Raw genomic sequence first — 14,040 nt, forward strand, 5'->3', positions numbered from 1 at the left:
AATGTGATAAAGAGAGAGACTAAACGAGAAGACAGAACAAAGCAATGGGTAATCGCTGATATGCGAACATTGCATTTAGAACTTTGAGTTTGTTAATTAAAGAACTTTGAAAATTCATGTTCAATATTAAATAAATCGAAGTAATACTTATTTATCGGAATGTCTTATACAGAGAATATTAAATCTTGCATTTGTTTTGTTTTAAGTCATTCACTGACAATTTTTATTGTGAGTTATCGAGTACAAAAACAATTTTCTGTTTAAAAGCAAAATAATTATTAAACTAAAACTTTAAATTCAATATAAATAGCATCTTTGTATAGATTATTTTCTTTAAATTCTATCAATATTCAAGCGTTTTTATTATGCATTAGTAAAGTGCAAACATTTTACGTCAACATACAATAAAAAAAATACCAGGTAATTGAAAATAAAACAATTTTAATCTGTGTAACTGTGAGTCTGCAATCTCGTACACCAGTATGATAAGTCCTATTAATAGAAATACACTGATATAGTGATTAAAAGAATAATTTTGATTAAATTAAGGACATAGATGCATATTAATTATTTTAAAGATATTTGAGTTCCTTCTAGAGATTTTATGTTAATTTCACTTTTAAATTTATTAATTAAACTTAATTTTAAATTATTTCATAAAAAATATTAACAAAAATTTTCACGAAACTCTCGAACAAGTCACTTAAACTGCGAAAAACCTTCTAGTTAAAACAGCAAGCGAGACTTCAACTCGCGATCTACAAATAGAAAACTTTAAAAAATAAAAATAAACCGGATCATAAACGTTTTCAAGGTTATAACCAACAAGAAAACAGAGAAAACGCAGTCGAATTTTCCAGATAAAATCGAAAACAACGAAGAAAAATCAAGATTTATTAAAGATTTTGCCACTCAAACCCGACCGTAATCTCTCCGAAGGACGTTCGGACGGACATCTTTGCATTTTAACGCAAAGAAATTAACAATTTGAAAAAAAATACAATAAATAATTATCAGGCAAACAGAAAAAGAAAACCGTAATTAACATTCAAAGGCCTTAACTTAGCGGGAATGGCGTAGAAAGCGTTAAGGACAAAAAAAAAGGAAGCACAAGATAAATATTCGTCTTGTAGACGTCCATACAACCGGTTTTTCGAGAGAAGAGGGAGAGATTCTTCGTGTTGTTTGACATGGGTGGACGCGCGGCCTAATTAAAGAGAGGCTAGGCGAGTTCTGTGGTTCACTGCACCCCTCTTTAACCGTTTTGTTCAATTAATATAGCCGTTTTCTCTATTGCCCCGAAAAAAAAAAGAAAAAAAAATTATATTTTCGTCGATAATTAATGATAAAATTAAAATTTTTTCAGAGCAAAACTTAATGACAAAGCAAATATTTTAGTGTAATTTACTTCGTTTACGAACTTCTTGGGAAAATTTTACAGGAATTAAGTTGGAGATTTTCAAAAAAAAATCATAGATTATGCTAAAAATATGAGAAAATTGGCAATAAAATTCTCTAGAAAATGCAAGAATTCTATTTTTTAGCAGAAAAATTCCGTTAAATTCTCCCAAAATACACTTCAGACTAAAAAAACGTGTATTACTTTCCTAGACTGTAATTATAACTCATTTAATACAATTAACTGAAGTTAAAAATGTATAAATTACAATATCAAATAAAGATTTAATGAAGAAATGCGTGTAAATTTTAGATTTTTAGGATTAAATTTGAAATTTTAAAGGGCCCAAAAGTCGGTTAACAATGTTTCATTTCGTATCTTTCTCATTACACTTGAAAATACGAATCGTAGAAAGAGGATAGAATAAATTATTTTAACTTTACAAAATTGCTAGAAATCTATTCAAATTTTTGCGATAAAATTACAAGCATTTTCAAATTTAAAAAATTTACTAGTTTTTTCTAGAAATTTTAGTATATTCTAGAGATGTTTGAGTTTATTCTAGAGAAATTTGGGATTATTTTGAAGTTATTTAAGATTATTCTAGAAATTTTAGTTTATTATAGAGAAATTTGGGATTATTTTCAAGTTATTTAGGATTATTCTAGATATTTTAGTTTATTCTAGAAGTATTCGAGTTTATTCTAGAGAAATTTGGGATTATTTTGAAGTTATTTAGGATTATTATATAAATTTTAGTTTATTCTAGAAGTATTTGAGTTTATTCTAGAGAAATTTGGGATTATTTTGAAGTTATTTAGGATTATTCTAGAAATTTTAGTTTATTCTAGAAGTATTTGAGTTTATTCTAGAGAAATTTGGGATTATTTTGAAGTTATTTAGGATTATTCTAGAAATTTTAGTTTATTCTAGAAGTATTTGAGTTTATTCTAGAGAAATTTGGGATTATTTTGAAGTTATTTAGGATTATTCTAGAAATTTTAGTTTATTCTAGAAGTATTTGAGTTTATTCTAGAGAAATTTGGGATTATTTTGAAGTTATTTAGGATTATTCTAGAAATTTTAGTTTATTCTAGAAGTATTTGAGTTTATTCTAGAGAAATTTGGGATTATTTTGAAGTTATTTAGGATTATTCTAGAAATTTTAGTTTATTCTAGAAGTATTTGAGTTTATTCTAGAGAAATTTGGGATTATTTTGAAGTTATTTAGGATTATTCTAGAAATTTTAGTTTATTCTAGAAGTATTTGAGTTTATTCTAGAGAAATTTGGGATTATTTTGAAGTTATTTAGGATTATTCTAGAAATTTTAGTTTATTCTAGAAGTATTTGAGTTTATTCTAGAGAAATTTGGGATTATTTTGAAGTTATTTAGGATTATTCTAGAAATTTTAGTTTATTCTAGAAGTATTTGAGTTTATTCTAGAGAAATTTGGGATTATTTTGAAGTTATTTAGGATTATTCTAGAAATTTTAGTTTATTCTAGAAGTATTTGAGTTTATTCTAGAGAAATTTGGGATTATTTTGAAGTTATTTAGGATTATTCTAGAAATTTTAGTTTATTCTAGAAGTATTTGAGTTTATTCTAGAGAAATTTGGGATTATTTTGAAGTTATTTAGGATTATTCTAGAAATTTTAGTTTATTCTAGAAGTATTTGAGTTTATTCTAGAGAAATTTGGGATTATTTTGAAGTTATTTAGGATTATTCTAGAAATTTTAGTTTATTCTAGAAGTATTTGAGTTTATTCTAGAGAAATTTGGGATTATTTTGAAGTTATTTAGGATTATTCTAGAAATTTTAGTTTATTCTAGAAGTATTTGAGTTTATTCTAGAGAAATTTGGGATTATTTTGAAGTTATTTAGGATTATTCTAGAAATTTTAGTTTATTCTAGAAGTATTTGAGTTTATTCTAGAGAAATTTGGGATTATTTTGAAGTTATTTAGGATTATTCTAGAAATTTTAGTTTATTCTAGAAGTATTTGAGTTTATTCTAGAGAAATTTGGGATTATTTTGAAGTTATTTAGGATTATTCTAGAAATTTTAGTTTATTCTAGAAGTATTTGAGTTTATTCTAGAGAAATTTGGGATTATTTTGAAGTTATTTAGGATTATTCTAGAAATTTTAGTTTATTCTAGAAGTATTTGAGTTTATTCTAGAGAAATTTGGGATTATTTTGAAGTTATTTAGGATTATTCTAGAAATTTTAGTTTATTCTAGAAGTATTTGAGTTTATTCTAGAGAAATTTGGGATTATTTTGAAGTTATTTAGGATTATTCTAGAAATTTTAGTTTATTCTAGAAGTATTTGAGTTTATTCTAGAGAAATTTGGGATTATTTTGAAGTTATTTAGGATTATTCTAGAAATTTTAGTTTATTCTAGAAGTATTTGAGTTTATTCTAGAGAAATTTGGGNCTGAGCAAAGAATGGTAGACAAGCTTAAAAACCTTTATTTTGCTGAGCAAAGAATAATAGACAAGCTTAAAAACGTCTATTTTGCTGAGCAAAGAATGGTAGACAAGCTTAAAAACCTCTATTTTGCTGAGCAAAGAATGGTAGACAAGCTTAAAAACGTCTATTTTGCTGAGCAAAGAATGGTAGACAAGCTTAAAAACCTTTATTTTTCTGTGTGGGAATGGTGTGAAATGTCGAAAGCTCTATTTTTCTTTTTCTTTTCCTGCAGGAAGTAGTAAACAAAGTTTGAAATCTTTCTTTTTACTGTGCAGGAAATGATTTATTTTCTGTTATTTTGCCAGAAACGTTCGTCCGACAATCAAAATTTCCGTTTATATTTTCGTTTATTTTGTGTTTTCCTATATAAATTTCGAATTTTTATTGAAGCGAACGTCTTGCATCAATTCATTTCATTCCTATTTTGATACGCAAATAAAGCGTTATACAAATATGAAAAACGTTTGATAAAACAACAAACCAAAAAGAATGTTTAATCGTAGAAAATAAGTGAGAAATTTGCAATTACACGCAACACTTTGCTGATAATTCATACGTTACAACGAGGGAAATTACGCCGTTCTAATTACTCAACTCAATTTTATCGTATATTAAATGTTATAACAAGGTAGTAATTCTCTATACTAGTATAGCGCATTAATAAAACACACAAATAACTCGAAATAATGAAAAACTTCGTTATAACGAGCTTTAATACGCTATGTTAAAAAAAACGATTAGGACCAGCAAAAAATCGATTTCGCAAATGTAAAGTATATTTAAGATTCGATATAACGGAAACCTCGTTATAGCGTGGTCGAATAATGGATAGAACAGAATTTGGAGTAAATTTGAGCCTATATTTATGAGGTCAATAGAGTTAGATAACGTTCAGTCGTTATATTGAATTCTCGACTTGACAGTGAATTAATTAACAGAAAATTTAAGTCTTTTCTGCACGTTTTTTTAAAGAAAAAAGTACTAGAATTAAACTATGGAAACCTTTAAAAAAATGTCTTTTCTCAGTGTTAAACTATTAAGGAAGTAGTTCTCTCGCATCATTTACCCAGAATAAACTGTTCTTCCTCGTTCTCATACCCGTCATTTACACCTTCCTACAGGTGCTTTACGTACAGACAACCAGCAGACTTTTACGTTTGCTTTCCTCTTCATTGAACTCGCATCATAACCTGACATTTCCGATTCGAAAAAAGGTTAAAATGCTCAAGGCTACGTATAAAATAAAATAAAATAAAATAAAACCACCGCAGCTGCGAGTCGAACGTTAAAAAGAGGTTCGTTCTTCATTGTTTCGTAACATCCCCCCTCTAATTAACTTATTATTTTTGGCTCGTATCAAGAGAAATATGAGGAAAAGTACATTAGATAAAGTCCGGTTTGGGCAATTACACGCTGGTGAAATTAATTAGCTGTGTAGTAGATTTACCTCGTTATTACGTTCGATTCTGTTTTAAGCATTACTACTTTTTGTTTACTTTCTTTTTCTAAAGGCTCTAATGACGGTCGGTAAAAAGTTTAAATGCTTCTTTAAAGAAGTTTCGCCTGGGGTCATTGATCGATATCTTTCGCGTCGTGAGCGCTGTTGGATCCACGTTATAAGCGGGGTGGGTATTATAATGCGAATTCTTTCTTTTTTACCAGTGGTAAATGAGCTGTGCATGTTCAAGAGGGCGATTTTGTTAGTCAATAAAGTGGCCATTTATATTGAGATTCTACATGATACCTAGTGCCAGCCTCGTCGATGGTCGAGCGCTCTTATTAACTTCTCGCTGCGACTTTACTACGTTCGTGAGTGTAATGACCCCGTATCTGCGTATTTCTAATGTAAAGCACTAATTAAACGTTTAAGACTATCCAAATGATCTTTCGTAATAATATAATGCCTTATATCGAGTTAAAATCCGTGTATAAACAAGCATCGCTAACCTCTTTCTAACGTAAGAGCGATATATTTCTAATAAACGTGTTACTTTACGAGTACTAATTAAACTTAAAATACCTCGATATAACGTCAATTTCTGAAGTATTTACTATGACAAATACTTCTTAATTGTCCAATTTTTTAAATAATTTTTACACGTAAAAATGGAGCCGTGAAACGAGTTGCCGAAATTACCCGCTTATAACGTACGGCTTCTACGTCGAATTTTACGCAACGTTTATCATTAAAAAAAACACACAGCTTAAAATTCATTAATTATTCGATTTTTACAACGTTTTAAACACTCTAAATAAGGAATAACAGTATCTGTCGACAGTAACAGGGAGCAATAACCTTAGTTTCTTAGTACACTGTAGTACCCCAGGCTGTTTTCGATTATGATTAGAATGTCGTAGCAGGGGAGGAGGATACAATTATCATCTCGGGCCATAAATTCAACCCCAGACAGATTAAAAAATGATAATTTCATAAAGTTAGAGAGAGACCTGTATACAAACTTTCTCCACCCACCCAGGAAGGGGGTATATTTAATCATTTGTATGAACTACACGAGGGTAAATTATACTCGATTTTAATCAGGATAATGTAGTGGTGTTGCATTAAGAATATGTAAAAAGCTGTAGATATTTGCAACAACGAACTTACTTTCGTCAGAAGCATCCGGACAGTCAAGTTTTCCATCTTTTACCCTCGACAAAGGAATGCAACGAGATGTGTTAACACATCTGAACTCCCTCCGTTCGTCGCACGTTGAGTTAATTTGTACAGCTGAAAATACAAAAATAACAATAAATAATTTAAAAAATAACTATTTTTACTTATGCCTAATCTCATTCTGTAATAATACAATTATAATTTTAATGGTTGTTATATTTATTGAAGCATACAACTAAGCTTATATCCTATGAGCCAGGTCAAAATCAAGGATATTTTTGATATGACTTGTGTTTTTTCTTGCTCTGATTCTGTTTAAGAAAATAATAATAATTTGAGTAAGAATTTGTTTAGATTTTATTAGACTAGACTAGGTTTAGACGAGGTTTATTATACAGCATTTTCTGGAGGCGGGGATTAGGATATCGTGCAGCATCGACTAGACTAGGTTTAGAGATTATACAGCATTTTTCTGGAGGCGGGGGTTAGGATATCGTGCAGCATCGACTAGACTAGGTTTAGAGATTATACAGCATTTTCTGGAGGATGGGATTAGGATATCGTGCAGCATCGACTAGACTAGGTTTAGAGATTATGCAGCAGCGCATAAATTGATAAAATTAGGAAATCCTTGAACTCTCACAACAATTTATTTAATTTCTATTTTTATCTCGACCGATAATTTATTTTTACTTCGACGATTAATTGTTTTCGGCGTTGTATCGAGGGACAGAAATCCGTGAAAAGGAACAATCCAAAAATCTTTCCAGTCACGAGCTGCAGCACTCGCGAATCGTCACAACTATTTAATTCGGGTATACAAGAAAAATCCTTTGTATTTCTCGTGCGACATTTTTTCTCTACTTTTTAATTTATTGTCTGCAGTTCTCTATAATATTCTAGATTCGTGACTAGACCATTTTTTCTGTACTAATGGAAAACAGAACACAGAGAATTTTCCTTCTACGTGAAGTTGTAATGATTAATTATCTTCAACATTTTTTTTTAATTTTAAAACTTGTTTTGGGGTCGTTTTGTAAATTAGAAATAAAGATTTTCGGCTCTTTTGAGGGTTAGACGGGCGTGAATATTAATTTTGCGCTTCCAAATTTCGCAATAAAGTGAATTTGTTGGTAAGTTTAAATTATTTAAACTCCAAACTTGATTTAAATTCTAGTAAATTTGATGTATAATCTTGTAAATTTACAGTTTTTAAGGCATTGTTTACAAAATTTTACAACGTATTCACTAAAACGTATACAAGTTTGCAGAATTTTATAGAAAAACTTGTAAATTTGCTGGAAAATTATTTTATTTCGCTGTAAATTTTTAAAAAATTAGTTGTAAAATGCCGTAAATATGCTATAAAACTGTTTTATTTTACTATAAATTATCATTTAGCAAAAGGGGGCGATTGCCCGGGGCCCCACCAACAGAGGCGCAAGAAACCAGTCTTCTTTATAAGAAAATATTTTTTCAAAAAATTCTCTCGGAGGAAAATGTCTGACGTTAACACTGTACGTGGGGCCCCCTAATTCAAAATTTCCCTTGGCCCCTTAAAGCTGCTTTAATAAAAGAAAAAAATTAACTGATTTGTTAAATCAAGTCTCTTGCACGGCTCTATAAACCGTATATTCAATAGGGTTTATAGAGCCGTGCTCAGTCATTCAATAGATCCAATGTTCAGCTCTTTTGGTTCAGCTCAATGTTCTCAACACTGAAAACTAACTCAACGTAAAACCCTATTGAATAGTTGAGCAAGGCTCTATAAAACTCTATTGAATGGCTGAGCAAGGCTCTATAAAACCCTATTGAATGACTGAACAACGTATCTGTTAAATGGCTGAGGACTAGATCTTTTAAATGGCTAAACAGGCGCTCATTCATTCAATGAGAATGAACGTCCCTATTGAATGGAGAGCACCTGTTCAGCCATTAAAAGGTGTTTCTCGTATGCATTAGTGTTAAATTCGACTGTATTTATTGCATTATTTTTAAAAAACAGAAGAAAAAATTCCAAAAAACTAGTTTATTTCTTGACTGTTATTTAAAAAAAAATCCGGTTCTATTTTTATTTAACTCGCTATTTTGAACGGAACGTGGTTAAACGGTTACATGTTATCTACAATGAATTTACTAAGATAATAACTTTCTATAGTTTAAATAATATTTCCATATAATTATAACAATGTATATAACTATTTTAATGAAAAACAACTACTATCATCCCATTATATAATAATATAAATTGAAGTAAAATACTTGCTATGAGGGAAAATATGCAATTTATATAGTCAAATGAATGATACGGAAGAAGTAGAGCGTAGAGATAAATGTATGGACAATTTCAAAAAACTTTAAATTGCCCCGAAAAAAAAAAGAAAAAAAAATTATATTTTCGTCGATAATTAATGATAAAATTAAAATTTTTTCAGAGCAAAACTTAATGACAAAGCAAATATTTTAGTGTAATTTACTTCGTTTACGAACTTCTTGGGAAAATTTTACAGGAATTAAGTTGGAGATTTTCAAAAAAAAATCATAGATTATGCTAAAAATATGAGAAAATTGGCAATAAAATTCGCTAGAAAATGCAAGAATTCTATTTTTTAGCAGAAAAATTCCGTTAAATTCTCCCAAAATACACTTCAGACTAAAAAAACGTGTATTACTTTCCTAGACTGTAATTATAACTCATTTAATACAATTAACTGAAGTTAAAAATGTATAAATTACAATATCAAATAAAGATTTAATGAAGAAATGCGTGTAAATTTTAGATTTTTAGGATTAAATTTGAAATTTTAAAGGGCCCAAAAGTCGGTTAACAATGTTTCATTTCGTATCTTTCTCATTACACTTGAAAATACGAATCGTAGAAAGAGGATAGAATAAATTATTTTAACTTTACAAAATTGCTAGAAATCTATTCAAATTTTTGCGATAAAATTACAAGCATTTTCAAATTTAAAAAATTTACTAGTTTTTTCTAGAAATTTTAGTATATTCTAGAGATGTTTGAGTTTATTCTAGAGAAATTTGGGATTATTTTGAAGTTATTTAAGATTATTCTAGAAATTTTAGTTTATTATAGAGAAATTTGGGATTATTTTCAAGTTATTTAGGATTATTCTAGATATTTTAGTTTATTCTAGAAGTATTCGAGTTTATTCTAGAGAAATTTGGGATTATTTTGAAGTTATTTAGGATTATTATATAAATTTTAGTTTATTCTAGAAGTATTTGAGTTTATTCTAGAGAAATTTGGGATTATTTTGAAGTTATTTAGGATTATTCTAGAAATTTTAGTTTATTCTAGAAGTATTTGAGTTTATTCTAGAGAAATTTGGGATTATTTTGAAGTTATTTAGGATTATTCTAGAAATTTTAGTTTATTCTAGAAGTATTTGAGTTTATTCTAGAGAAATTTGGGATTATTTTGAAGTTATTTAGGATTATTCTAGAAATTTTAGTTTATTCTAGAAGTATTTGAGTTTATTCTAGAGAAATTTGGGATTATTTTGAAGTTATTTAGGATTATTCTAGAAATTTTAGTTTATTCTAGAAGTATTTGAGTTTATTCTAGAGAAATTTGGGATTATTTTGAAGTTATTTAGGATTATTCTAGAAATTTTAGTTTATTCTAGAAGTATTTGAGTTTATTCTAGAGAAATTTGGGATTATTTTGAAGTTATTTAGGATTATTCTAGAAATTTTAGTTTATTCTAGAAGTATTTGAGTTTATTCTAGAGAAATTTGGGATTATTTTGAAGTTATTTAGGATTATTCTAGAAATNCAGGTAATTGAAAATAAAACAATTTTAATCTGTGTAACTGTGAGTCTGCAATCTCGTACACCAGTATGATAAGTCCTATTAATAGAAATACACTGATATAGTGATTAAAAGAATAATTTTGATTAAATTAAGGACATAGATGCATATTAATTATTTTAAAGATATTTGAGTTCCTTCTAGAGATTTTATGTTAATTTCACTTTTAAATTTATTAATTAAACTTAATTTTAAATTATTTCATAAAAAATATTAACAAAAATTTTCACGAAACTCTCGAACAAGTCACTTAAACTGCGAAAAACCTTCTAGTTAAAACAGCAAGCGAGACTTCAACTCGCGATCTACAACTAGAAAACTTTAAAAAATAAAAATAAACCGGACCATAAACGTTTTCAAGGTTATAACCAATAAGAAAATAGAGAAAACGCAGTCGAATTTTCCAGATAAAATCGAAAACAACGAAGAAAAATCAAGATTTATTAAAGATTTTGCCACTCAAACCCGACCGTAATCTCTCCGAAGGACGTTCGGACAGACATCTTTGCATTTTAACGCAAAGAAATTAACAATTTGAAAAAAAATACAATAAATAATTATCAGGCAAACAGAAAAAGAAAACCGTAATTAACATTCAAAGGCCTTAACTTAGCGGGAATGGCGTAGAAAGCGTTAAGGACAAAAAAAAAGGAAGCACAAGATAAATATTCGTCTTGTAGACGTCCATACAACCGGTTTTTCGAGAGAAGAGGGAGAGATTCTTCGTGTTGTTTGACATGGGTGGACGCGCGGCCTAATTAAAGAGAGGCTAGGCGAGTTCTGTGGTTCACTGCACCCCTCTTTAACCGTTTTGTTCAATTAATATAGCCGTTTTCTCTATGACGATTCTTCATCGTTCAGCGCGTAATTTACAGCTATCGTAATTAAAATATACCTGGAAAATTGCGTAAACTTGCAGAAACACTCGTTCAAATTTCCGCAAATCGCATAATCGGGGAAAAATACGGACGCGATGCGAACGACACCGATTGTAAAATATGAGCGGCGCCGCGCGTGGCGTGGAGCAGGTTGCGTCGCGAATTATAGACAAGAAGAAATGTTTATAACTTCCGTTTCGTGTTCTAGAAAAACATTAAAGTTACATTATTTGATTACAATTACTCGATTTAACGCCCAAGTTCTAGAATAACTTGTCTAGATCGTTGATGAATGTTTATTTTTGTAGAAGTTTTATGGCTAGATGCCCTTCTTGTATGTTCTTTGCTCTATAAAATGCTACCTTGCCGTCTGGCATAGACGTTCTACGGATTTACTTCTGTACGTGGCACAATATAAGCCTACAGTAAATGCGGGACATACTATATACTGTATGATAATTGTATGTTATGGTAGGTATGTTACATATATTTATGTACAGCATACTACAAATATAATGTATAGTAGATATGCATACATTTACTGTCAAATATCGCTTGTATTTATGGTAAATTTATTGTATATGGTAAGTGTACAGCATACTACGTACAGCTTAATGTGTAGAAAGTCTATTACTATACAGATGTAAACAAGTGTACTGCTTCTATTCATAGTTATAGTACACTTGTTTACGTCTATAGTACTTTAGTTATATAAACCAGGATTTAGTAGTGTAGCAGAGCACTTCACAACAATAGAGCGTGCACTGTGGTATCTATATCACCATTATGAACGGGTTGTAGAGTGCTTCCACTCTGAAAGATCATTGTAAAGCTCGGGTCTGCATGAATGGATGTGTATCTAAAGATACGTAACACACGTATTTATTTTTATGACGTATATATACATCACCCTCCTGGATTGATAGGTAGCTTTGCGGAGCCATCTCTGCAAATTGGGATGTATAATACAGCATGCAATATTTAGTGGCCAATTCACGTAGATCAGAGGAATTTAACCTCAATTTAACAAATTATTCTACCTCGATTTAACGAATTCTTCTTATCGTTAATGAGTTCAGTATCCCAAAAATAAGAAAGCAGCTTATGAATTGCGATTTCTAAATATCGAGACGTTCCCACACGTCTATTAAATATTCAAATAGGGTATTCAACCGCTTCTATATGTATTAATTATGTAATTAAGCATATATTGTCTTCTGAGGGGGGTATCTGTTAAGGCTATCTCCTTGTAGGCCATCAGTAGACCATAGAAGATATAGAACAGCGGGGTCATAGGTGTCACGTTCTCAAACTAGTAAATGGCCACTTTGTCGATTCTGACAGAATGATAACCTTTGTAAAGGTCGAATCGACAAATGGCGATAGTGGGTCAATACTACATTATATTGTTAAAGAGATACCTATCGAACACTTCCTTATTTATCCAATCCCAGTCGAGGTTTCTCGTGAGAAAACCACTTTTAAATATTCAGATAATGGATGATAAAATAGGTTAAAACCGAAAACCGGAGTTTGACAACTACAAAGAGGAAGACTGTGTTTCATTTGGTCAACAATAACTTCCAAGTAACTCGTTTGGTTATTCATAACTTCCTGATTCTCTTCTATGCGAGAGGTCATTTTTTCTCGAACCCATTTCTCTAGCCGAATGCTATCTTTTGTATTAATTTCGGCGTTGTATCGGGAATTTGGCTATTCTTTTTACTCTTTCGGTTGTTATATATATATGCGTGGATATTAGTTTGTGTTAGGGGGCACTATTGTGTCCCCTAATACATACTTTAAAGCTTAATAACTCCTGTGTCTTTTGTCGAAAATTTCTGAAATTTTGCAGGGAGGTTTGTATATTAGGGGGGGCTTACGTTATTAAATTTTGGTGGTTAAAGGTCGAGGGAGAGAGGAGATATAGGAGGGAAATGTATCGTATCTCGAGTGGGGTCGGACTTAATGGTGTTATTCGTTATTAGCATTTACAAATTTTTATTTATTTTTTTAATGAAATTCATCGCTACCCACAAAATTAAGCGATTTTCCATTTTATAATAATTAATTTTATAAAAAGTTGTTTAATAAAATCTGGTAAAAGATGGCGCCACACGCAATTTTAAATTCTTTTGCCTGGAAAGTTACGCAACCCGTTGCTATTTTCTTTTTCCTTTATAAATGTAAAAAATTTCATCTCTTCCTGTTAATTTTCTTACAAAATGATGGTTTTTCTCTCCTATTATCCTGTCAAGAATCACTCTCTATGACTGACACCAAGTGTTTGTACTTTCTGGTATGAAAGCGTTATTTCGGAGTTATGCTTTGTGAAGCATAAATAGATTTTTAGAGAGATTAATAAGCATACAAGAGAAAAAATCGTGTTGAAAATTATAGCCGTAATCAAAAAAATTCATCAATTATACATCCATGCCTGCTTTATCTTCGTAATTTTCCTGCTCTAATTGATGATCAATAATTATCGCTGCATGTTTAATGCCAGTTTCTTATTCCCCGTATCCTAATTTTTATGAATTATCCTGAATATCTTAGTTGTGATTTAGCATTACAACCCCTTCGACTAGTGTTGCCAATCCTTCTATCCATGATATACATTGATGCCAATTAGTTATGCCATCCGGAAAACTATTAAAGCAGAGGAAGAAAGTTCTAAAATTGAAACAAGTTTCAGGTTGTCAGTAGAAAATGACTATAAAAAGTTACAGTCCAAACCACGTAGCGGTCATACCTCGACCCCATGTTCTTCTTGGTTGCGATGCCGTGACTTAATACTTTCACTGTGATTCTCTAACGGTCACTTCCATCATTTCC

General features: G+C 30.1%; 1 protein-coding gene across 1 annotated transcript in view; it reads right to left on the reverse strand.

Moving 5' to 3' along the window:
- The window catches only part of LOC111626391, a 57,333-nt gene that overhangs the window by 38,954 nt on the left and 4,339 nt on the right, over window positions 1-14,040 (reverse strand). The window contains 1 exon segment of the mRNA XM_023369749.1: window positions 6,486-6,608. Coding sequence (XP_023225517.1) covers window positions 6,486-6,608 — 123 coding nt within the window.

The sequence above is a fragment of the Centruroides sculpturatus genome, unplaced genomic scaffold (assembly GCF_000671375.1).
Source record: "Centruroides sculpturatus isolate CEXI.00-Female unplaced genomic scaffold, Cexi_2.0 scaffold111, whole genome shotgun sequence".
Taxonomy (NCBI): Eukaryota; Metazoa; Arthropoda; class Arachnida; order Scorpiones; family Buthidae; genus Centruroides; species Centruroides sculpturatus.